A 24,162-nucleotide genomic window follows, 5' to 3' on the forward strand; every position below is an offset into this window, starting at 1 on the left:
ATTCATACAGCTCTCACAGAGGTTGTGCCAACTTGCACGGTATCGCATTCGAAGGGGCATCATTAAAGCTAATTTCTGAATAAATTACAGGCAATTCAAACCCACAGTTTTCGAGAAATTCAAGTCTTTTCAATTATGGCTTTTGCCACGCGGTCACACTGTCAAGGCCTGCGATAAATCGTATGACCCGTGACATCAACCATCAAAATTTATATGCAAACTTTAATTAATTCATACAGCTCTCACAGAGGTTGTGCCAACTTGCACGGTATCGCATTCGAAGGGGCATCATTAAAGCTAATTTCTAAATAAATTTCAGGCAATTCAAACCCACAGTTTTCGAGAAATTCAAGTCTTTTCAATTATGGCTTTTGCCACGCGGTCACACTGTCAAGGCCTGCGATAAATCGTATGACCCGTGACATCAACCATCAAAATTTATATGCAAACTTTAATTAATTCATACAGCTCTCACAGAGGTTGTGCCAACTTGCACGGTATCGCATTCGAAGGGGCATCATTAAAGCTAATTTCTAAATAAATTACAGGCAATTCAAAGACCAGCGAGGAAGCGAATTCAGCCAAGACATTTACCACAAAAAGGTACTTATCGATATATCGCCAAGTGCCAGGCTACGACCTACAACACTTAATTGAGCCAATCGAATACTTTTGGCCGCCAAGTATTCAAAAATATATATTTTTAATATCAAATCTTCATTGTTATATGTATGCACCCCCTAATTGGTATTTATTTCCTGATTATTTTAATATATAATTCATTGAAATCGAGCCAGTGGTTTGGTAGAATTTAACATTTTACTGATTTTAGAAAAATATAAAAATTCCCTAGTAGCTATTGTGGAGTTGCCATACTGCCGAATAAAATCCCCGTTACTTTGAATGAGAAGCTCGTGCAGAGACGTAAGGTGAAAGAAAAACGGGAAGAAACGGAAAAGATGGCACGCCATATTTGTATGATAAAATGCGTAAGTTTATTTTTGATTTTACTTATTAATTATATTAACAATAAAAATTTATTTTTCAGACAATCACCAATTTGTATCTGGGGGATTCCGAGAAGGAGCGCTCCGCCGATGCAGGGGAGCCGGCCAGTCGGCGCCGACGTCGTCCTGGTGACGAGGATCGGAATGGCGATGGCGAGGAGTCACAACGCCGGCGCCGACGACGCAATCGCCAATCCGCTCCTGGTCACCAGGACGACGTCGGCGCCGAGGGCGACTCCAGCGGCGACCACCGTGCTAATGGCGGAGCAACGCGGCAGGAGGAAGCCGGTCAGCAACCGAAGGAAGCCGCCGATGGAGATATTGTTTCTAAATAATAACAAATAACAAATAAAAACAATTACTTGTACAGCTGTGTTCATTAAAATAGCAGTGCGACAGAAGCGAAACTATATAACGGTTGTTTAGCATAGTCCTTTTCGTTAGTTGATCGCTAGTACCTTTTTTTTGTAGAACCCATCATAGAGATACAAAACAAGCAAGAACCCCATTAGATTTGGTCTGTTTTTGCGTTTCTTTCATATTTTTGCACCGGCACAAAAACGTTATGCGACACGGAAAACAACAAGTATATAGGACGTACGCAATGTCCGCTTCAGCAAAACTTATCCTTTTGCATCCTGTAGGACTATAAAAGCGAATCTGAGCTTGGGAATCAGGGATGGCACAATTCTGAGAAGTCTCTTCGATGAAAATTGGAATGCTAGAAGTCCACCAAAGGAGCCATTACTTGGTAAAAGACACCCCAAAGACAGGTTGAAGTTTGCCAAAAGCCACTTGAACTAGCCACTTTCAAAAGGTCGATATATCCTTTGGACAGATGAGTCTTAGCTGGTGTTTTTGGTGAAACAGGTTCAAAATAGTATGTCCGTCGACCACCAAACGATGAATTATACATTAAAATAATAGGGAAATAAATACCAATTAGGGGGTGCATACATATCACAATGAAAATTTGAATCATAAAATATATATTTTTCAATACTTGGCGGCCAAAAGTATTCGATTGGCTCAATTAAGTGTTGTAGGTCGTAGCTTGGCACTTGGCGATATATCGATAAATACCTTTTCGTGGTAAATGTCTTGGCTGAATTTGCTTTCTCGCTGGTCTGGACAGTGTGAAAATACTTGAATTTCTCGAAAACTGTGGGTTTGAATTGCCTGTAATTTATTCTGAAATTAGCTCAAATGATGCCCCTTCGAATGCGATACCGTGCAAGTTGGCACAACCTCTGTGAGAGTTGTATGAATTAATTAAAGTTTGCATATATATTTTGATGGTTGATGTCACGTGTGCATACGATTTCTCGCTGGCCTGGACAGTGTGACCGCGTGGCAAAAGCCATAATTGAAAATACTTGAATTTCTCGAAAACTGTGGGTTTGAATTGCCTGTAATTAACTCAGAAATTAGCTATAATGATGCCCCTCCGAATGCGATACCGTGCAAGTTGGCACAACCTCTGTGAGAGTTGTATAAAGTTATAGAAAGTTAGCGTCGAATGATTGTCATGGCTAAGCTGTTACATTGTGGTTCATGTCTTAGTATCCAATGGTTCAGTTTCTGGATTAAACTGCCTTTTATTAACCTTTTTAACACCCCCAACTGTAAAGCAATTTTCTCAAAATCTGTGGGTTTGATTTTGATAAAATTTTCACAGAACACTCCTTAGATTATCCCCTATCTACCCATATACCGTGCATGTTGGCACAACCTCTAGGAGTGGAGCCGTAGGTAATTTCATTTTTGCCCCCCTTTTTTGTATGGGGAAAATCCGAGGTTGCGTCACTGTTAGGCTATTTTCTCGAAAACTGTGGGTTTGATTTTAATGAAACTTTCAGAAAAGGAGCTTGAATTAAGCCCCAATAGCTTGGCATATCGTGCATATTGGCACAACCTATGTGAGGGGAGCAGTTAACAAAATTGTGGAGACACGATTTTTCAAATGCATTTTTGAAACATTAATAGACCTCGGATGTGTCCCAAACCTACCTAGATCGATAGATCTTTTCTTTCTTAACAATCTAGCATTTTAGATTTTTCGATTTGGTCCCCAAAAAGCGTGAAAATTTAAAAATAAAAAGAGCCTCCATGTTCCAAATTCCACCGTTCCACTTTCGTTGCTAACAGGCCGACGCTAATTTGACGGACATTAATTTAGTATAAATTATCGTGTCTTCTCTGTTAGTTAGCTATTAGTTGCGTTATCGTTATATCGATGCGTCACGTTCATAGCGTCTGCACACAAATGTAGCTGTTCATATAGAATGTCGCTGTTGCAGAATCAGCTGATCAGCCATAGGAAACCGAAACCGAATAAGAAATAAACAAGCAATTAAATTTACCTCTCTCAAAACCGTAGGCAATTTGTAAACTGGCAAGTGGAATATTTACCACATCAGCAATCATAGCTGTTGGCGAATTGGTCAAGGCTGGGAGTTTCATTCAGGCAAGCAATTTATATACAGACAAAAAACTCTTTGGTAAAATTGGTCAATATAATAGTAAAATGGGCTTAACCCATCGAATTGGCAATTTGACCCATTAGATAGTTGCCCTTGTGTTACGTCACTTTAAGGGGTACTATGAAAAAAGCATGTAACCATAAAAAGAGGTAGAATGGGACATACCCATCGCTTGTACTCGTAAACATTCATAATACTCTGGACTCAGATGGGAATTATAAACATGGTACAAAGTTGTAAAGTTATCATTGCACATTGCACTAGAAGATTAATTAACTATTTACTAATTCAATAACAAACCAGCGAGAACACTATAGTCGAGTGTTTCGACTATCAGATACCCGTTACTCAGCTTTTAAATTGAAAATTGATCAAAGTTAATAACGTTTAGATGACCGCTTTCAAATTGGAAGTTGGTCGTGGGCAACTTTTTTTTTAGGAAAATCGATAGGTTTTAATGAAACCAATACATTTCTGTTTAATTTATTATTCTAGCATCAAAACTGTGAGCGTCACATAGTGTCAATTGATGGTATTTACAAGAGCTATACATTTCGGTCGCATTTTTTTGGGCGGCTTGTGGCCGTGGCACCCTGACAAAACAAGCTGCGCAGGAATCTCTAGAAAACGCCTCCTTATACCTGTTACTTATTTTCCGACGAATCTAGAATACGGTTTTACTCTACGAGTAACGGGTATTTTTTGTTTGCGGATATTTTTATACCGACTGTTTTGAGCAACTTGCTACACATGCCAACGATCCCCATTCCTTAAAAGAAAATTAATATTGCATATACTTATCTCCGAACTCATTAGGAACAGACACTCCGATTTTTCAGCCTACCCTCCGAAAAGATCTAAGAGGTCTCAGTGAATGTTTTGTATGTTGTAATAATGTCCGAGTTCTTTTCTAAAAAGACGCAAATGAAAACTCCGTGTTTTTCTTAATATTTATTAATTTGGTTTACAAATTTAATAATTCGCTTTGGAATAATAGTAGATATAGTCAACAAGAAAAACAGTATTGCGTCTGATGCTGGACTGGTAAGGACTGGACTGGTAATAAGTTCTGAATTTCGAATTTAATTTTATCAAAATCGGACGACTATATCATATAGCTGCCATAGGAACGATCGGAAAATTGGTGGGAAAAAAATATGAAACAAATTATAGCATCGGTGTTTTTTTTGACATATTATCCTATTATACTATTGGGAAAATCATTTTTTGTATTTTTAAATTTAATAATTATCATTTCTATCATATCATATCATTTTTTGTATTTTTAAATTTAATAATTATAACGGCAAGGGTATACAAATAATTCTATCTATATAATTCTATCTTCTTTATTTTTCTCTTCTTTTAAAGCTCTTTACTCTCATTGTGTTAAATTTTGTTTGAAGCGAACAGAAGTCTTAATAAAACTAAAATGGGCAGGAAAAAAAATGTTCGCATTCTCCCCGACGGGGAATTGAACCCCGGTCTCCCGCGTGACAGGCGGGGATACTAACCACTATACTATCGAGGATTAGGTACCTTTCGAAGTATCCTAGGAGATACCAACAAAAATTTATACATACACGATTCGAACAGTGTTGGAAGTAAATAATTAATTTTATTGTGTTCTATGAAACCATGATCATATAAATATCACAAAAAGTGCGCTTTCTCTATTTGTGAGTATTGCACAGTCGATTAACATTTAAACTTAATTAAAATATCATTTTATAGCAGTCGGTGCTGAAAAAAATCCAACTTTTTGGTCCATATTTGTAAAAAGAACTGTGTACCTAAATAAGGCCTAGTATTCAACCTAACAAAAATGCGTCCAAAACCAAAAACTTTATATACAAAAAACGTTGTTTTTTTATATAAAGTTTTTGGTTTTGGACGACTTTTTGTTAGGTTGAATACTAGGCCTAAGACACATTGAATTTAAACTAGGAAACATGGCGCCGAAAGTTTTTTTTAAAAAAGGCGTTTAGATTCTTGATAAGATTCATATTTATGAAAAGTCAGGGCAAATGTGACTTGCCAGAAAGTTCCAAGCCATGTATCTGGGTAGTTCAAAGTCATAATGCAAGCTAAAAGCAGTTTTAGGGCTTTAAAGGTACAGCAACACATATTTAGCACTTAAGATCCTTCAAAACGTCTTTGAAAATACTGGTGTTGATAAATATAGTCAATTTAGGAGAAATCAAGTCGCTACCGCCGTAAAAAATGAAAAAAAGACGGAATACATAAAAAAACGAACTAATGTCACTTGAGACTTTAGGTGTTAAAAAATAAACAAAAAATAAATTTAGTGTTTTTCTTCTTTGTCCGACAGTAGATAAAATGACAAACAAAATGAGGTGTGTTTCATGAAGATCCACTTACCAGGACACGCATAGTGATGAAAATAAAATCAGAATTGGTTTGGCAAAAAGCATGCGTTGCATACAAATTTATACTGACAGACTACTTTAATATAAACATTAAAATGTCGCTATGCGTATCCTGGTAGGTTATTGGCCGACCTTTATGAAACTCACCTCATTTTCTTGGTCTTTTATCTACAGTTGTACAAAGACGAAAACAAAATCTATATTTTTAACAAATCTATATTTTGTATTATTTTTTAACACCTAAAGTCTCATGTGACTTTAGTTTGGTTTTTATATTTTCTGTCTTTTCTTCAATATTTAACGGCGGTAACGACTGGATTTTTCCTAATAAGACTATATTTATCAACACCACTATTTTCAAAGACATTTTGAAGGATCATAAGCCCAAAATATGTGTTAGTCTACCTTTAAAGCTTTAAAACTGATTTGAACTTGGATGGTGACTTTGAACTACCCAGAGACTTGGCTTGAAACTTTGTGGCAAGTCACATTTGCCCAGACTTTTCATAAATATAAACATTTTCAAGAATCTAAACGTTTTTAAAAAAAAATTTTCGACGCCACGTTTCTTAGTTTAAATCCAATGTATGCTATTTAGGTACACAGGTAATTTTACAAATATGGGCCTAAAAATTGGATTATCTTCAGAACCACCGACTGCTATAAAATTTTTTTTTAATAAGGACAAATGTTAATCGAACATAGTTGGAAACAAGTTTTTCCATAAAATAATATGTTGACTGTGCAATACTCACAAATAGGGAAAGCGTACTTGTTTTGCTATTTATGATGACCGTATAAAACAGTTTTCACATAATGTACCTAATTTAAGACATTGGTTTACATACAGCTTATTAGAGAAGTAATCTAGCTTACATGAATCGATAAAAAGTCAAAAACAAACAAAAAACATTAAGAAATATTACACATATTACACACAAAAACCTTATTGTTAGTGTCAAGGTATGTGTTCTACTTATAAATAAGGATTTTGTAAATCATAAGAAAAAACCCTATAGATAATTGAACGTAAAACTGATCTTATATACGTATTAATCAAATCTCCAAGCAGTTGGCTTGGCTAAACCTATTCCAGCTCTTTCCGGGCCAAATTGGCAGGTCTTTTACTTGATCTAGATTCAGGAAGCATCCCAGGCGAGATCTAAATAATTGAGGAAACAACAGTCAGATAAGACTAAATTCAATTAGATACAATATCAACTAACCTATGCATAACCAAAGTAAAGGCTGTCTTTGGGCCGATACCGGGAATTTTCTGCAGCTCCTTCACGCTGCCCCTGTTGAGCAGGTCAAGGAATAAACTTTTATTATGGGCCATCCATTCATCGGCTGGAGAAGTGTTGTTTCTCGAACGACTTCTTTTTGGGGGAGCTTCAACCCGTGTAATGAGATCCTTGAGCTGGCTAAATTTCTCCTTTTTTACCGAGACGGAAGAGGAATGTTCTTGGCTTGCTGACTGTTGCGCGTTGCGCAAATTAATAACTTTGGGAATGACCCCGTAGCTCTGCGGTCTTTGGTTGGCTAGACGCATGGAGCGTCGGAGAATAGACGGTTGCTTGGGAACAGTAATCAAAGTCTCCTCCATTGGCTGGATCCCGCTGAGTTCCTTTAGTATGCTGGATGACCGCAGACTTATGGGACTGACATTTGTCCTGAAGAGCTGGGTGCGAACTGTGGCAGAGATCGACGGCATCTCAGAGATCGACGGCATCAGAGATCGATGGCTCCTCCTGCTCATCAACCTCGGCAATGCTCACTGCGGTGGAGTGCAGGCTGCTGGGCTGTCCATTTCCCACACCAGGTGGGGGCATCAGTTGCCTGTCCTTTTCGATTTCGGCCCCGCAGAGGATCGTTTCCGGCAGCACGCCCTTTGCTTCGGAACTCGTCAGGATGAGCCGAACGAATGCATCGTGCTGGAGGACCTATCTTGTTCTGGGTTCCATCTCCACAATCGCTTCCTGGACCTACCCATCGAGCATGTGCGTCAGGTTATCTGCACCTATGCCAAATTACATGCGATTTCTCTGGCCGGGAAGCGTCAGTTTCCTGAGAGAATGCATAAACTCCAGCAGCTGGTGGACATCTTTGAGCAGCGACGTGAGGATCATGCGTTGGGTGTCTACTTTGAGAATCTCAAAGGAAGTGCCCTTTCTTCACTAGTCTCACCGGGGGATGATCCCTACAGGATTCGCCTGGAGGCGTACTTTGCCAGAGGGTCGTACTTTGAGTTGCTGCTCCCTTTGATCAGCGGATCCAATTGCGAACCCTTCGCTGTTATCTGCCATGGCGATTGCTGGAACAATAACATCCTTTACAAAAGAGCAGAGGGGGGAGATCTTGAGGATGTTCGCCTGATCGATTGGCAACTGATGCGATATGCCTCCCCGGTCACCGATCTAGCCTATTTCCTCTTCACATGCACCTCGCGAGACTTTCGCCAACGGTACCTCAAAAATATGGTGGAGGACTACTACGAGGAGTTGGGGCTGCACCTAAACAGGTAAGAGAAACCAAATCTGAGAGATTTGATGGTAGTGTTTCGAACTTTTACACTTTTGCAACAGATTAGGCGAGCAGTTGGAGCAACTTCTTCCCCGTCCTGCCTTCGATGACCAAGTGGCCACCAAAGCTCCTGTGGGCTTGCTCCTCGCCATGATGGTTCTGCCCATCGTGACAATGCAGGGCCAGGATGTGCCCGACCTCCAAGCGATCAGCGAGCGAATCGAGGCCGGAGCCACCACGGATCTGCAGGGCGCCAGATTCCTGGGCGTGGGCAACGAGGCGACTTTTAAACAGCGTATGCGAGAGGTGATCCTCGACTGCGTGGACTTTAACTATATCTAGGAAGCAATGGGTATGGAAGCTCACCTTTTGGCGAGCCACTTGCATCGGATTCAGGCGGAGCTTCTTGGCGCTGGTGCCAAAGCGCAAAGTGGCCAACGTCTCGCTAAGATCGCATCGATGGGGACTGATGCAGGCCAGGAAGGTTAGATACGATTGCGCGGTGAGCGAATCTGGAAAGGATAAGGAGATTAAGTACATAATTATACTATCAATAAAGGTTTTAACAAAACAGATGCTTTAAATCAGCGGTCGGCACGGAATACAATGACCTTTTGTCATTTATTTATGTGAAAATTGCTAGAATACAAATTGTAACTACAATGTATTGGTTTCGTAAATTATTGTTCTGTGGGCGCCACAGTTTTGCGGTGGTATAAAAACGACCAAATTAAGAAATATGAATATGCAGAAGCGTAACACTCTATGAACGTTTCCACTCACCTTGTAAAACTGTGGTGAGGACACTGTCGCGGTAGGTGTCACCACCTTGTTGATGCTGAGCAGTCCCAGGTTGATGTTGACTCCCTCCTGCTTGGCCACGCCCTCGTGCCCGGTGCGCCTTACACCCTCCGATCCGGCCAGATCAACTATATTTAGTCTCGCATGGCTGGTTTTACTTTTCACATGTATGGTTACTATGGCGTGTGATCTGGAACTGCTGGAATTCATCTTGGTAGAGCGCACGCGACGATTCCCCGTGCCCTGTTGCAGCAGGTCCTGCAGATCCTCTTGGCTGCTCAAGGGAAGGCAGGTGCATCTGTGGCAACGCGCAGTCACCATAGGCGTATGTGGTGAGGAGCCCAGGAGATCATAGGCTTTTTCGTTGTAAATTTCGATAAAGGAAGCGAACACCTGGATGGGCTCCTTTTCGTTCTCCTGCTTGGCATTCACACGCTCTAAGATGTCGGCCAGACAGCGGGGCAAAACACCAAGATGCTCGGGCTTTTGGATCTGCAGAGGATTGGAGGGAATATACATATGTATTGAAAGTTGGATTCCATTATGATCATTAGGCCAAAATATATGCCATTTGAAAGAAAAACCCTATTTTAATATAAATATTTTGACACTAAAAGCATAGTTCTATGTTTTGAGCATATGGTATAATGAAGTGGTTGAGTTATTCTACTTAGACACGGGATATTCTAGCTTTAAAATCGTTTTGAAACTAAAAGTTTAAAGTGATCATTCAACTAATGATGGATAGCTATTGGGATACACTAACTATAATAATCTCCCCAAAAAAAATTGATCTGTTGGGAAAATCAAGGGCTGCTATGAGCAATGAACTGGAACCCACCTTGTCCGGAGGCGCCATTCCCATGGAGTAGCTTTTCCCCGTTCCCGTCTGCCCGTAGGCCAGTGCCGTGCACTGGAATCCCTGGAGCGCCTTCTCCACCAGCGGCAGGATCAGAGCCAGGTACATCTCATCCTGGCCGACGGTCGACGGGAAGGCGTGGTCGAAGTGGAATTCATTCTGCTCCACCACTAGCGACTGAAAATTGCAGATACATGGTCAGTTACAGTTAGTTGCTTGGGTCCCAAAATTTATAATTGTACCTTTCCATCGCCCCATGGCGGAAATTCAACGACGCTCGGCTCCCGACGCCCCAAAAACTGGCGGTAAGGCGCCTCGCGGACGGCAATGCGCACTGCGCTCAGTTTGTCCATAAGACCTTATTTTGTTTTTATTCCAAATTTTTCTTGCTTGGCTTGGCTGTGGTTTGACGTGCCGTTGTTGTTTTTGTTTGAAAACTCCGATTTTGGGCAATTTTGATTTTCGCTTTTCGATATCAGGAGACGCTATTTGATATCGAACCTATCGACAGTGTGACGGTACGGTCCCACCAAAATGTTGGCAGCGATAGCCGAGACACCCTCCTAACATTTGCGTGTGATCGTATACGAAATACCGTCGGCATATCTGGTATTTTTCCTGATATATACCGAAATATACCGACAGTACAGTCCCACCAAAATGTTGGCAGCGAAAGCCGAGTCACCCTCCTAACATTCCATTAGCTTTTTGGCGCACTTTTTAAATCACATGTTTTCACATGTCATGCTAAGCCTAGTAAGCTCAACTGGCTGCTTAAGCCAACGAGCAAGCTCAGCCTTGGCAACAAAGTTTTGCTTTTCAAATCAATTGTGGTGTCCTTAAAGACGTATTGCGTCCAATTATGGGGCATGGCGTCAGACTCGATCGTCATAAAAGTCCAAAACCGGGCGCTGCTTATGATTGCAGATGCGCCTTGGTACATCAGGAAGGACGCCCTAGCTAATGACCTCCACATTCCCTGTATTACAACAACGCCTCACTGCTCACAGCAACACACATAGCGGCTTCCTTGGCCAACCCAACAATTAAAAGAAGACTGAAGCGAAGGCAATTGCTAAAAAAAATAGTTAATCATCCCTCATATCTATTCCTGTTATCTGTTTTTCACAATATCGAACATATTATATTTCTTGCGTTATGATAAAAAGTATACTGAAAAGTATATATAATTTAGTATAAATTATCGTGTCTTCTCTGTTAGTTAGCTATTAGTTGCGTTATCGTTATATCGATGCGTCACGTTCATAGCGTCTGCACACAAATGTAGCTGTTCATATAGAATGTCGCTGTTGCAGAATCAGCTGATCAGCCATAGGAAACCGAAACCGAATAAGAAATAAACAAGCAATTAAATTTACCTCTCTCAAAACCGTAGGCAATTTGTAAACTGGCAAGTGGAATATTTACCACATCAGCAATCAAAGCTGTTGGCGAATTGGTCAAGGCTGGGAGTTTCATTCAGGCAAGCAATTTATATACAGACAAAAAACTCTTTGGTAAAATTGGTCAATATAATAGTAAAATGGGCTTAACCCATCGAATTGGCAATTTGACCCATTAGATAGTTGCCCTTGTGTTACGTCACTTTAAGGGGTACTATGAAAAAGGCATGTAACCATAAAAAGAGGTAGAATGGGACATACCCATCGCTTGTACTCGTAAACATTCATAATACTCTGGACTCAGATGGGAATTATAAACATGGTACAAAGTTGTAAAGTTATCATTGCACATTGCACTAGAAGATTAATTAACTATTTACTAATTCAATAACAAACCAGCGAGAACACTATAGTCGAGTGTTTCGACTATCAGATACCCGTTACTCAGCTTTTAAATTGAAAATTGATCAAAGTTAATAACGTTTAGTTGACCGCTTTCAAATTGGAAGTTGGTCGTGGGCAACTTTTTTTTAGGAAAATCGATAGGTTTTAATGAAACCAATACATTTCTGTTTAATTTATTATTCTAGCATCAAAACTGTGAGCGTCACATAGTGTCAATTGATGGTATTTACAAGAGCTATACATTTCGGTCGCATTTTTTTGGGCGGCTTGTGGCCGTGGCACCCTGACAAAACAAGCTGCGCAGGAATCTCTAGAAAACGCCTCCTTATACCTGTTACTTATTTTCCGACGAATCTAGAATACGGTTTTACTCTACGAGTAACGGGTATTTTTTGTTTGCGGATATTTTTATACCGACTGTTTTGAGCAACTTGCTACACATGCCAACGATCCCCATTCCTTAAAAGAAAATTAATATTGCATATACTTATCTCCGAACTCATTAGGAACAGACACTCCGATTTTTCAGCCTACCCTCCGAAAAGATCTAAGAGGTCTCAGTGAATGTTTTGTATGTTGTAATAATGTCCGAGTTCTTTTCTAAAAAGACGCAAATGAAAACTCCGTGTTTTTCTTAATATTTATTAATTTGGTTTACAAATTTAATAATTCGCTTTGGAATAATAGTAGATATAGTCAACAAGAAAAACAGTATTGCGTCTGATGCTGGACTGGTAAGGACTGGACTGGTAATAAGTTCTGAATTTCGAATTTAATTTTATCAAAATCGGACGACTATATCATATAGCTGCCATAGGAACGATCGGAAAATTGGTGGGAAAAAAATATGAAACAAATTATAGCATCGGTGTTTTTTTTGACATATTATCCTATTATACTATTGGGAAAATCATTTTTTGTATTTTTAAATTTAATAATTATCATTTCTATCATATCATATCATTTTTTGTATTTTTAAATTTAATAATTATAACGGCAAGGGTATACAAATAATTCTATCTATATAATTCTATCTTCTTTATTTTTCTCTTCTTTTAAAGCTCTTTACTCTCATTGTGTTAAATTTTGTTTGAAGCGAACAGAAGTCTTAATAAAACTAAAATGGGCAGGAAAAAAAATGTTCGCATTCTCCCCGACGGGGAATTGAACCCCGGTCTCCCGCGTGACAGGCGGGGATACTAACCACTATACTATCGAGGATTAGGTACCTTTCGAAGTATCCTAGGAGATACCAACAAAAATTTATACATACACGATTCGAACAGTGTTGGAAGTAAATAATTAATTTTATTGTGTTCTATGAAACCATGATCATATAAATATCACAAAAAGTGCGCTTTCTCTATTTGTGAGTATTGCACAGTCGATTAACATTTAAACTTAATTAAAATATCATTTTATAGCAGTCGGTGCTGAAAAAAATCCAACTTTTTGGTCCATATTTGTAAAAAGAACTGTGTACCTAAATAAGGCCTAGTATTCAACCTAACAAAAATGCGTCCAAAACCAAAAACTTTATATACAAAAAACGTTGTTTTTTTATATAAAGTTTTTGGTTTTGGACGACTTTTTGTTAGGTTGAATACTAGGCCTAAGACACATTGAATTTAAACTAGGAAACATGGCGCCGAAAGTTTTTTTTAAAAAAGGCGTTTAGATTCTTGATAAGATTCATATTTATGAAAAGTCAGGGCAAATGTGACTTGCCAGAAAGTTCCAAGCCATGTATCTGGGTAGTTCAAAGTCATAATGCAAGCTAAAAGCAGTTTTAGGGCTTTAAAGGTACAGCAACACATATTTAGCACTTAAGATCCTTCAAAACGTCTTTGAAAATACTGGTGTTGATAAATATAGTCAATTTAGGAGAAATCAAGTCGCTACCGCCGTAAAAAATGAAAAAAAGACGGAATACATAAAAAAACGAACTAATGTCACTTGAGACTTTAGGTGTTAAAAAATAAACAAAAAATAAATTTAGTGTTTTTCTTCTTTGTCCGACAGTAGATAAAATGACAAACAAAATGAGGTGTGTTTCATGAAGATCCACTTACCAGGACACGCATAGTGATGAAAATAAAATCAGAATTGGTTTGGCAAAAAGCATGCGTTGCATACAAATTTATACTGACAGACTACTTTAATATAAACATTAAAATGTCGCTATGCGTATCCTGGTAGGTTATTGGCCGACCTTTATGAAACTCACCTCATTTTCTTGGTCTTTTATCTACAGTTGTACAAAGACGAAAAACATGAAAATCTATATTTTGTATTATTTTTTAACACCTAAAGTCTCATGTGACTTTAGTTTGGATTTTATATTTTCTGTCTTTTCTTCAATATTTAACGGCGGTAACGACTGGATTTTTCCTAATAAGACTATATTTATCAACACCACTATTTTCAAAGACATTTTGAAGGATCATAAGCCCAAAATATGTGTTAGTCTACCTTTAAAGCTTTAAAACTGATTTGAACTTGGATGGTGACTTTGAACTACCCAGAGACTTGGCTTGAAACTTTGTGGCAAGTCACATTTGCCCAGACTTTTCATAAATATAAACATTTTCAAGAATCTAAACGTTTTTAAAAAAAAAATTTCGACGCCACGTTTCTTAGTTTAAATCCAATGTATGCTATTTAGGTACACAGGTAATTTTACAAATATGGGCCTAAAAATTGGATTATCTTCAGAACCACCGACTGCTATAAAATTTTTTTTTAATAAGGACAAATGTTAATCGAACATAGTTGGAAACAAGTTTTTCCATAAAATAATATGTTGACTGTGCAATACTCACAAATAGGGAAAGCGTACTTGTTTTGCTATTTATGATGACCGTATAAAACAGTTTTCACATAATGTACCTAATTTAAGACATTGGTTTACATACAGCTTATTAGAGAAGTAATCTAGCTTACATGAATCGATAAAAAGTCAAAAACAAACAAAAAACATTAAGAAATATTACACATATTACACACAAAAACCTTATTGTTAGTGTCAAGGTATGTGTTCTACTTATAAATAAGGATTTTGTAAATCATAAGAAAAAACCCTATAGATAATTGAACGTAAAACTGATCTTATATACGTATTAATCAAATCTCCAAGCAGTTGGCTTGGCTAAACCTATTCCAGCTCTTTCCGGGCCAAATTGGCAGGTCTTTTACTTGATCTAGATTCAGGAAGCATCCCAGGCGAGATCTAAATAATTGAGGAAACAACAGTCAGATAAGACTAAATTCAATTAGATACAATATCAACTAACCTATGCATAACCAAAGTAAAGGCTGTCTTTGGGCCGATACCGGGAATTTTCTGCAGCTCCTTCACGCTGCCCCTGTTGAGCAGGTCAAGGAATAAACTTTTATTATGGGCCATCCATTCATCGGCTGGAGAAGTGTTGTTTCTCGAACGACTTCTTTTTGGGGGAGCTTCAACCCGTGTAATGAGATCCTTGAGCTGGCTAAATTTCTCCTTTTTTACCGAGACGGAAGAGGAATGTTCTTGGCTTGCTGACTGTTGCGCGTTGCGCAAATTAATAACTTTGGGAATGACCCCGTAGCTCTGCGGTCTTTGGTTGGCTAGACGCATGGAGCGTCGGAGAATAGACGGTTGCTTGGGAACAGTAATCAAAGTCTCCTCCATTGGCTGGATCCCGCTGAGTTCCTTTAGTATGCTGGATGACCGCAGACTTATGGGACTGACATTTGTCCTGAAGAGCTGGGTGCGAACTGAGGCAGAGATCGACGGCATCTCAGCTGGCTCCTCCTGCTCATCAACCTCGGCAATGCTCACTGCGGTGGAGTGCAGGCTGCTGGGTTGTCCATTTCCCACTCCAGGTGGGGGCATCAGTTGCCTGTCCTTTTCGATTTCAGCCTGGAAACCCACCAGGCTGAGACTGCTGTCCGAGATGTGAATAGATGAGGGTTCCAGCGTTGTATCCTCCAGCTGCAATAGCTCGCGAGCCCTACGAGGAATAGCATCAACAAAATTTTTCGGGAATTCTAGGGTTGTTTTTCTGTTACTCACCTTTTCTTGGCTTTGGGGGTCAGGCCCAATTCGGAACGAGTTCGCTGGAGAACGTTGGCCAGCGGCTTGGCCATTTCGGATTTTGGGTTGGGAACACACAGGCTGTTCTGATCGGCGGCTTGGCGTTTGATGGCCGTCGAGCTGCTCAGCACTTTGCGGAAGACGTGAGGCGTCCGTGTGGCCAGCGATTGCTGCAATCAGAGTAAGACAGAAGATTGAAACTTGAGTAAGTGCATCATTCGACTTGCGGTCGTTGCGGTTGGATTGAGTTGTCTATATAAACGGGTCACACTCGGGGCGGTGTCGTAGTGTGCAATGGAGCAGCCCAGCGAGAAGCAGCTGGAGGACGCGGAAGACCAAGAGCGGGAGCAACTTATAGAAGAGGAAGCCGATCAAGAGAAGGACCTGCAAGAATATATTGAAAATATTCTGGATTGTGATCTTGAACGGCAAGAGGATGAAGACCGACTCGATAAGGATATCGCAAAGGAGCAAGTAGAAGAAATAAAGGATAGTCCGAAGAATGAGAAAGATCAGGATTCGGAGGAGGATCCGGAACATGAATTGAGGAGAGGTGCATGTCAACCGGAATGTATTCTAGCGGAGCACTTAGTAAAAGAAAAGCTGGAAGAGAACACTGTGGATGAACAAGTTTTAGAAAAAGAAGATCTTACAGAAATAGAAGAGCTCGAAGAAGATATTCCCGAGCTTAAGGATCAGCTTTTAGAAAAAGAATATGAGCCCGAAGGACAATTACAAGATGAACTGGAAGAAACTACGCAGACCGAGGAACATTTGCCAATAAATCTGAAAGACCAGGCAATTCTGGAGAGTGACGAGTCTTTAAAAAGCGAAGAACAGCATCCACAAATCTCAGAGAACCCGGAGCAGCTCACAGATAATCTTGAAAATCTGGAGAAGCAGGATAATCACAAGGAGCAAACTGCTGGTGCAGATTCAGCAGGCGATCACCAGGAATGCTCCGAGGTCAAACTGCCGGACCCAGGTGTGGACACCCAGAATAAGGAGTGCATAGACAGGATTGAGGAAGAACAAGAGAATGGTGAAGAACAAGGGGGAGAAGCATCGAAGCCAGAAGAGGATCTCCCCAACGAGCATGTAACCCAGTTCCTCCGCCAACTGGTCAACCAACTATGGCCGGAGCTAGGAGCCAATCCAGAACTACGTTTAAACAGAGCAAGTGCCAAGGGTGACAACTATTTGGGCGTGGTTTGGCGGCTACAGGTGGCTTCCGACTCGAAGCGCAGCCTGGTGGTGAAGCTTCCTCCCCAGAATCGCGTGCGCCGCAAGCAATTCTTCGCACGACCATGTTTCCTGCGAGAAACGGCAGCATATGAGGTGTTCCTGCCACTGGCTGACATGATTCAGGAGAAGTGGAAGATCCCCGCAGAGGATCGTTTCCGGCAGCACGCCCTTTGTTTCGGAACTCGTCAGGATGAGCCGAACGAATGCATCGTGCTAGAGGACCTATCTTGTTCTGGGTTCCATCTCCACAATCGCTTCCTGGACCTACCCATCGAGCATGTGCGTCAGGTTATCTGCACCTATGCCAAATTACATGCGATTTCTCTGGCCGGGAAGCGTCAGTTTCCTGAGAGAATGCATAAACTCCAGCAGCTGGTGGACATCTTTCAGCAGCGACGTGAGGATCATGCGTTGGGTGTCTACTTTGAGAATCTCAAAGGAAGTGCCCTTTCTTCACTAGTCTCACCGGGGGATGATCCCTACAGGATTCGCCTGGAGGCGTACTTTGCCAGAGGGTCGTACTTTGAGCTGCTGCTCCCTTTGGTCAGCGGATCCAATTGCGAACCCTTCGCTGTTATCTGCCATGGCGATTGCTGGAACAATAACATCCTTTACAAAAGAGCAGAGGGGGGAGATCTAGAGGATGTTCGCCTGATCGATTGGCAACTGATGCGATATGCCTCCCCGGTCACCGATCTAGCCTATTTCCTCTTCACATGCACCTCGCGAGACTTCCGACAACGGTACCTCAAAAATATGCTGGAGGAATACTACGAAGAGTTGGGGTTGCACCTAAACAGGTAAGAGAAACCAAATCTGACATATTTGACCGTAGTGTTACGAACTTGTACACTTTTGCAACAGATTAGGCGAGCAGTTTGAGCAACTTCTTCCCCGTCCTGCCTTCGATAATCAGGTGGCCACCAAAGCTCCTGTGGGCCTGCTCCTCGCCATGATGGTTCTGCCCATCGTGACAATGCAGGGCCAGGATGTGCCCGACCTCCAAGCGATCAGCGAGCGAATCGAGGCCGGAGCCACCACGGATCTGCAGGGCGCCGGATTCCTGGGCGTGGGCAACGAGGCGACTTTTAAACAGCGTATGCGAGAGGTGATCCTCGACTGCGTGGACTTTAACTATATCTAGGAAGCAATGGGTATGGAAGCTCACCTTTTGGCGAGCCACTTGCATCGGATTCAGGCGGAGCTTCTTGGCGCTGGTGCCAAAGCGCAAAGTGGCCAACGTCTCGCTAAGATCGCATCGATGGGGACTGATGCAGGCCAGGAAAGTTAGATACGATTGCGCGGTGAGCGAATCTGGAAAGGATAAGGAGATTAAGTACATAATTCTTATATTGGAATTATAATCAGGATAATTATACTATCAATAAAGGTTTTAACAAAACAGATGCTTTAAATCAGCGGTCGGCACGGAATACAATGACCTTTTGTCATTTATTTATGTGAAAATTGCTAGAATACAAATTGTAACTACAATGTATTGGTTTCGTAAATTATTGTTCTGTGGGCGCCACAGTTTTGCGGTGGTATAAAAACGACCAAATTAAGAAATATGAATATGCAGAAGCGTAACACTCTATGAACGTTTCCACTCACCTTGTAGAACTGTGGTGAGGACACTGTCGCGGTAGGGAATCACAGTGCGGCCAGCCGCCATGGACATCACCACCTTGTTGATGCTGAGCAGTCCCAGGTTGATGTTGACTCCCTCCTGCTTGGCCACGCCCTCGTGCCCGGTGCGCCTTACACCCTCCGATCCGGCCAGATCAACTATATTTAGTCTCGCATGGCTGGTTTTACTTTTCACATGTATGGTTACTATGGCGTGTGATCTGGAACTGCTGGAATTCATCTTGGTAGAGCGCACGCGACGATTCCCCGTGCCCTGTTGCAGCAGGTCCTGCAGATCCTCTTGGCTGCTCAAGGGAAGGCAGGTGCATCTGTGGCAACGCGCAGTCACCATGGGCGTATGTGGTGAGGAGCCCAGGAGATCATAGGCTTTTTCGTTGTAAATCTCGATAAAGGAAGCGAACACCTGGATTGGCTCCTTTTCGTTCTCCTGCTTGGCATTCACACGCTCTAAGATGTCGGCCAGACAGCGGGGCAGAACACCAAGATGCTCGGGCTTTTGGATCTGCCGAGGATTGAAGGGAATATATGTATTGAAAGTTGGATTCCATTATGATCATTAGGCCAAAATATATGCCATTTGAAAAAAAAACCCTATTTTAATATAAATATTTTGACACTAAAAGCATATGGTATTATGAAGTGGTTGAGTTATTCTACTTAGACACGGGATATTCTAGCTTTAAAATCCTCTTAAAACTAAGTGATCATTTAACTAATGATGGATAGCTATTGGGATACAATAACTATAATATTCTCCCAAAAAAAATTTGATCTGTTGGGAAAATCAAGGGCTGCTATGAGCAAGGAACTGGAACCCACCTTGTCCGGAGGCGCCATTCCCATGGAGTAGCTTTTCCCCGTTCCCGTCTGCCCGTAGGCCAGTGCCGTGCACTGGAATCCCTGGAGCGCCTTCTCCACCAGCGGCAGGATCAGAGCCAGGTACATCTCATCCTGGCCGACGGTCGACGGGAAGGCGTGGTCGAAGTGGAATTCATTCTGCTCCACCACTAGCGACTGAAAATTGCAGATACATGGTCAGTTACAGTTAGTTGCTTGGGTCCCAAAATTTATAATTGTACCTTTCCATCGCCCCATGGCGGAAATTCAACGACGCTCGGCTCCCGACGCCCCAAAAACTGGCGGTAAGGCGCCTCGCGGACGGCAATGCGCACTGCGCTCAGTTTGTCCATAAGACCTTATTTTGTTTTTATTCCAAATTTTTCTTGCTTGGCTTGGCTGTGGTTTGACGTGCCGTTGTTGTTTTTGTTTGAAAACTCCGATTTTGGGCAATTTTGATTTTCGCTTTTCGATATCAGGAGACGCTATTTGATATCGAACCTATCGACAGTGTGACGGTACGGTCCCACCAAAATGTTGGCAGCGATAGCCGAGACATCCTCCTAACATTTGCGTGTGATCGTATACGAAATACCGTCGGCATATCTGGTATTTTTCCTGATATATACCGAAATATACCGACAGTACAGTCCCACCAAAATGTTGGCAGCGAAAGCCGAGACACCCTCCTAACATTCCATTAGCTTTTTGGCGCACTTTTTAAGTCACATGTTTTCACATGTCATGCTAAGCTTAGTAAGCTCAACTGGCTGCTTAAGCCAACGAGCAAGCTCAGCCTTGGCAACAAAGTTTTGCTTTTCAAATCAATTGTGGTGTCCTTAAAGACGTATTGCGTCCAATTATGGGGCATGGCTTCAGACTCGATCGTCATAAAAGTCCAAAACCAAGCGCTGCTTATGATTGCAGATGCGCCTTGGTACATCAGGAAGGACGCCCTAGCTAATGACCTCCACATTCCCTGTATTAGAATAAAGACTAACCGGCATTGGAGTCGGTACAACAAACGCCTATCTGCTCACAGCGGCTTCCTTGGCCAACCCAACAATTAAAAGAAGACTGAAGCGAAGGCAATTGCTAAAAAAAATAGTTAATCATCCCTCATATCTATTCCTGTTATCTGTTTTTCACAATATCGAACATATTATATTTCTTGCGTTATGATAAAAAGTATACTGAAAAGTATATATAATTTAGTATAAATTATCGTGTCTTCTCTGTTAGTTAGCTATTAGTTGCGTTATCGTTATATCGATGCGTCACGTTCATAGCGTCTGCACACAAATGTAGCTGTTCATATAGAATGTCGCTGTTGCAGAATCAGCTGATCAGCCATAGGAAACCGAAACCGAATAAGAAATAAACAAGCAATTAAATTTACCTCTCTCAAAACCGTAGGCAATTTGTAAACTGGCAAGTGGAATATTTACCACATCAGCAATCATAGCTGTTGGCGAATTGGTCAAGGCTGGGAGTTTCATTCAGGCAAGCAATTTATATACAGACAAAAAACTCTTTGGTAAAATTGGTCAATATAATAGTAAAATGGGCTTAACCCATCGAATTGGCAATTTGACCCATTAGATAGTTGCCCTTGTGTTACGTCACTTTAAGGGGTACTATGAAAAAAGCATGTAACCATAAAAAGAGGTAGAATGGGACATACCCATCGCTTGTACTCGTAAACATTCATAATACTCTGGACTCAGATGGGAATTATAAACATGGTACAAAGTTGTAAAGTTATCATTGCACATTGCACTAGAAGATTAATTAACTATTTACTAATTCAATAACAAACCAGCGAGAACACTATAGTCGAGTGTTTCGACTATCAGATACCCGTTACTCAGCTTTTAAATTGAAAATTGATCAAAGTTAATAACGTTTAGATGACCGCTTTCAAATTGGAAGTTGGTCGTGGGCAACTTTTTTTTTTAGGAAAATCGATAGGTTTTAATGAAACCAATACATTTCTGTTTAATTTATTATTCTAGCATCAAAACTGTGAGCGTCACATAGTGTCAATTGATGGTATTTACAAGAGCTATACATTTCGGTCGCATTTTTTTGGGCGGCTTGTGGCCGTGGCACCCTGACAAAACAAGCTGCGCAGGAATCTCTAGAAAACGCCTCCTTATACCTGTTACTTATTTTCCGACGAATCTAGAATACGGTTTTACTCTACGAGTAACGGGTATTTTTTGTTTGCGGATATTTTTATACCGACTGTTTTGAGCAACTTGCTACACATGCCAACGATCCCCATTCCTTAAAAGAAAATTAATATTGCATATACTTATCTCCGAACTCATTAGGAACAGACACTCCGATTTTTCAGCCTACCCTCCGAAAAGATCTAAGAGGTCTCAGTGAATGTTTTGTATGTTGTAATAATGTCCGAGTTCTTTTCTAAAAAGACGCAAATGAAAACTCCGTGTTTTTCTTAATATTTATTAATTTGGTTTACAAATTTAATAATTCGCTTTGGAATAATAGTAGATATAGTCAACAAGAAAAACAGTATTGCGTCTGATGCTGGACTGGTAAGGACTGGTACGTACTCTCCGGGACTCCTGTATATGTATATTCGATGTGTGATACGATGTATAGGTATCAGTGTTCCATTTCCAGGTCTAAAGAGGTGCGCATGCGTTTGTGGGCGTCGGCGGGGAATCCCCGTTCGGGCTGACACTCCGCCTGCGCAATCACATCCCGCATCGTGTCCAACATTACAACGCTCTACTTCAACTGACCGCTGACAAAGTTGCCGCCGTTCCAGGTCCTAACAACTCCAGCTCCAGTTCGATGTCACCCATGGGATCTTGATGGGTGCATGATGGCCGATGTGAAGGAGACGGGCACTGAACAGGCTCAACCAAAGCCGAGGATTGGAGTGCCTTCCAATCCGGCGGCACCTGCTGCTGTCGTTCCGAGTCTTCACAAGTTCAGCTTCAGAACGATGCAAACAATGGCATCTTTGCCTCATATCTCTAACGCTTCCCGTTTTGTTGCTCATCCAGAGACTTAAGACCATCCGAGCGCTGAGGGAATCAATCCCTCGACCCACCGTTAAACATTTAGGAGTGAATTCATTGACTCCTGGAGCTGCCAGGGGAAGACCTTTGACAATAAGATATAACCTATAACCTATAATCGAAGGTCTTCATCAGGCAGTCCCACGAGTTTAAGAATTTAACCCTGGGGTTTAAGGTTGGGTCGAGGGATTGGGGCCCTCACCGCTCGGGTGGTAGAGTCTCTGGACGAGCTACGAAACGAAAAGCGTTAGGGATACGAGGCGAAAATGCCATAGTTGACATCGATCTGAAGCTGAACTTGTGAAGACCCCGAACGGCAGCTGCAGGTGCCGCCGGATTGGAAGGCACTCCAGTCCTTCTCCTTCATATCGTAAGGTAAGCAGCAGTAATCCCCGGCTCAGACTTCTGGCTGGGAGCCAGGGAGCAAGGGAACCAGGAGCTTCAGCGCCTGCTGGCGGGGCCTTCTCCTCATCTCGTCGGTCCACTCTAAATGCGCCATCTCCAAATCCTCGACACTCACGCTGGAATGGATCTCCACCAGCTTGCACCTTGATAAATCTGAAGCAAATCACTTACAAAATATTGGCCTTTACTTTCGGCTTTCAACTCACTGCAAACCAGGTCTAGGATAATTTCACGTGCCTGCGGTTCGGCCTCCAATCGATGGTCCTTAAGCAGACTGTCCACGAACTCCAGATCAGAACGGATATAGAAGTCGCCTTCGCACAGCTTGTAGCTCGTTTTCTCGTCCATCGTTAATGGGAATATTTTCCAAGTGCCTTCGAATGCCATGACAACTTGCAAAAGCCAACTTGATTAGCTGTAATCATTTCAGGGTTGCAGATTGGTTGAAGGCAACCCTGGATTCTTGGTATTTTCTGGAGACATGCGTAAAAATCTTTATATAGTGAATATGGGCCATTCCAGGGAGTCGCTTGAGACGTTCGTAATCTATTAAAATTTAAAAATCCCCTTTGCCATTTACTGTTCCTAAGCATTTTTAATTTTTAAGATATCCTGAAAAGACTGTCGTTTTTGCACGGGAGAAAAATAGAAGTGGGTTTTGCGGAAGTCCATTCAACCCTTGATTTCATCGAATTCTGACGGAATATTTTAATACGATTTTTTATGTTGTTGAATATTAGAATAATGAACAATTAAATTTGGATTGACTCAGAAATTTCCAACAGTTATTTTTTTAAATTTTGTTTTAAACCTTTTTCATTCTGGACACGTCGTTCAGGACATTTTTCTTTCTTATAATTTAACAGTTTAACATGTAAATGTGGCATTGAGCACAACAATTTGTCACATATTAACGTTACTATTTATAAAATAACAACAGAACAGAGGTCTATGAAATACCTAAAAAATACCAAAAACTACTCTTTGGGTATATTGGTAGGCTTCGATATTACAATTAAT

At 41.2% G+C, this 24,162-nt stretch overlaps 5 protein-coding genes, 2 non-coding genes and 1 pseudogene across 7 annotated transcripts; 3 read left to right on the forward strand and 5 right to left on the reverse strand.

Moving 5' to 3' along the window:
- Positions 1–943: 943 nt before the first annotated feature.
- On the forward strand, positions 944–1,342 carry LOC139353363 (uncharacterized). Its single transcript, XM_070997309.1, has 2 exons — positions 944–989; positions 1,049–1,342. The coding sequence occupies exons 1-2, from the start codon at positions 960–962 to the stop codon at positions 1,340–1,342; spliced, it is 324 nt and encodes a 107-aa protein (XP_070853410.1). The 5' UTR covers positions 944–959.
- Positions 1,343–4,949: 3,607 nt separating this feature from the next.
- Positions 4,950–5,021, reverse strand: TRNAD-GUC (transfer RNA aspartic acid (anticodon GUC)). Its single transcript has one exon. It is a non-coding gene; the product is annotated as a tRNA-Asp (tRNA).
- A 1,617-nt stretch (positions 5,022–6,638) lies between these two features.
- LOC118878260 (kinesin-like protein Nod) lies at positions 6,639–10,570 on the reverse strand (annotated as a pseudogene).
- LOC139353489 (uncharacterized) lies at positions 7,745–8,444 on the forward strand. Its single transcript, XM_070997795.1, has one exon. The coding sequence runs from the start codon at positions 7,956–7,958 to the stop codon at positions 8,403–8,405; it is 450 nt and encodes a 149-aa protein (XP_070853896.1). The 5' UTR covers positions 7,745–7,955; the 3' UTR covers positions 8,406–8,444.
- A 2,450-nt stretch (positions 10,571–13,020) lies between the features above and the next one.
- Positions 13,021–13,092, reverse strand: TRNAD-GUC (transfer RNA aspartic acid (anticodon GUC)). Its single transcript has one exon. It is a non-coding gene; the product is annotated as a tRNA-Asp (tRNA).
- Positions 13,093–13,159: 67 nt separating this feature from the next.
- nod (no distributive disjunction) lies at positions 13,160–20,184 on the reverse strand. Its single transcript, XM_017075321.4, has 7 exons — positions 19,924–20,184; positions 19,664–19,858; positions 18,809–19,346; positions 18,363–18,508; positions 15,929–16,119; positions 15,165–15,866; positions 13,160–15,100 (listed from the first exon to the last, which is right to left on the reverse strand). The coding sequence occupies exons 1-7, from the start codon at positions 20,032–20,034 to the stop codon at positions 14,995–14,997; spliced, it is 1,989 nt and encodes a 662-aa protein (XP_016930810.3). The 5' UTR covers positions 20,035–20,184; the 3' UTR covers positions 13,160–14,994.
- Positions 16,226–18,692, forward strand: pkm (Pinkman). The gene is made up of 2 exons (XM_017075320.4): positions 16,226–17,994; positions 18,059–18,692. Exons 1-2 carry the CDS (start codon positions 16,244–16,246, stop codon positions 18,336–18,338), a joined length of 2,031 nt encoding a protein of 676 aa, XP_016930809.3. The 5' UTR covers positions 16,226–16,243; the 3' UTR covers positions 18,339–18,692.
- Positions 20,185–22,139: 1,955 nt separating the features above from the next.
- LOC136117309 (uncharacterized) lies at positions 22,140–23,572 on the reverse strand. Its single transcript, XM_070997720.1, has 2 exons — positions 23,349–23,572; positions 22,140–23,295 (listed from the first exon to the last, which is right to left on the reverse strand). Exons 1-2 carry the CDS (start codon positions 23,527–23,529, stop codon positions 23,135–23,137), a joined length of 342 nt encoding a protein of 113 aa, XP_070853821.1. The 5' UTR covers positions 23,530–23,572; the 3' UTR covers positions 22,140–23,134.
- Positions 23,573–24,162: the final 590 nt, after the last annotated feature.

The sequence above is a fragment of the Drosophila suzukii genome, chromosome X (assembly GCF_043229965.1).
Source record: "Drosophila suzukii chromosome X, CBGP_Dsuzu_IsoJpt1.0, whole genome shotgun sequence".
In the NCBI taxonomy this organism is placed as follows: Eukaryota; Metazoa; Arthropoda; class Insecta; order Diptera; family Drosophilidae; genus Drosophila; species Drosophila suzukii.

Bases quoted from the DNA above. Each gene is read 5' to 3' on its own strand.
- LOC136117309 (XM_070997720.1), bottom strand. From the start codon at position 23,529: ATGGCATTCGAAGGCACTTGGAAAATATTCCCATTAACGATGGACGAG. The intron at 23,296-23,348 runs GTGAGTTGAAAG...GATTTGCTTCAG, and splicing joins TATCCTAGACCTGGTTTGCA to ATTTATCAAGGTGCAAGCTG.
- nod (XM_017075321.4), bottom strand. From the start codon at position 20,034: ATGGACAAACTGAGCGCAGTGCGCATTGCCGTCCGCGAGGCGCCTTAC. The intron at 19,859-19,923 runs GTACAATTATAA...TGCAATTTTCAG, and splicing joins CGCCATGGGGCGATGGAAAG to TCGCTAGTGGTGGAGCAGAA. The intron at 15,867-15,928 runs GTGAGTAACAGA...TATTCCTCGTAG, and splicing joins ACCCCCAAAGCCAAGAAAAG to GGCTCGCGAGCTATTGCAGC.
- LOC139353363 (XM_070997309.1), top strand. From the start codon at position 960: ATGGCACGCCATATTTGTATGATAAAATGC. The intron at 990-1,048 runs GTAAGTTTATTT...TTTATTTTTCAG, and splicing joins ATATTTGTATGATAAAATGC to ACAATCACCAATTTGTATCT.
- pkm (XM_017075320.4), top strand. From the start codon at position 16,244: ATGGAGCAGCCCAGCGAGAAGCAGCTGGAGGACGCGGAAGACCAAGAG. The intron at 17,995-18,058 runs GTAAGAGAAACC...CTTTTGCAACAG, and splicing joins TTGGGGTTGCACCTAAACAG to ATTAGGCGAGCAGTTTGAGC.
- LOC139353489 (XM_070997795.1), top strand. From the start codon at position 7,956: ATGCATAAACTCCAGCAGCTGGTGGACATCTTTGAGCAGCGACGTGAG.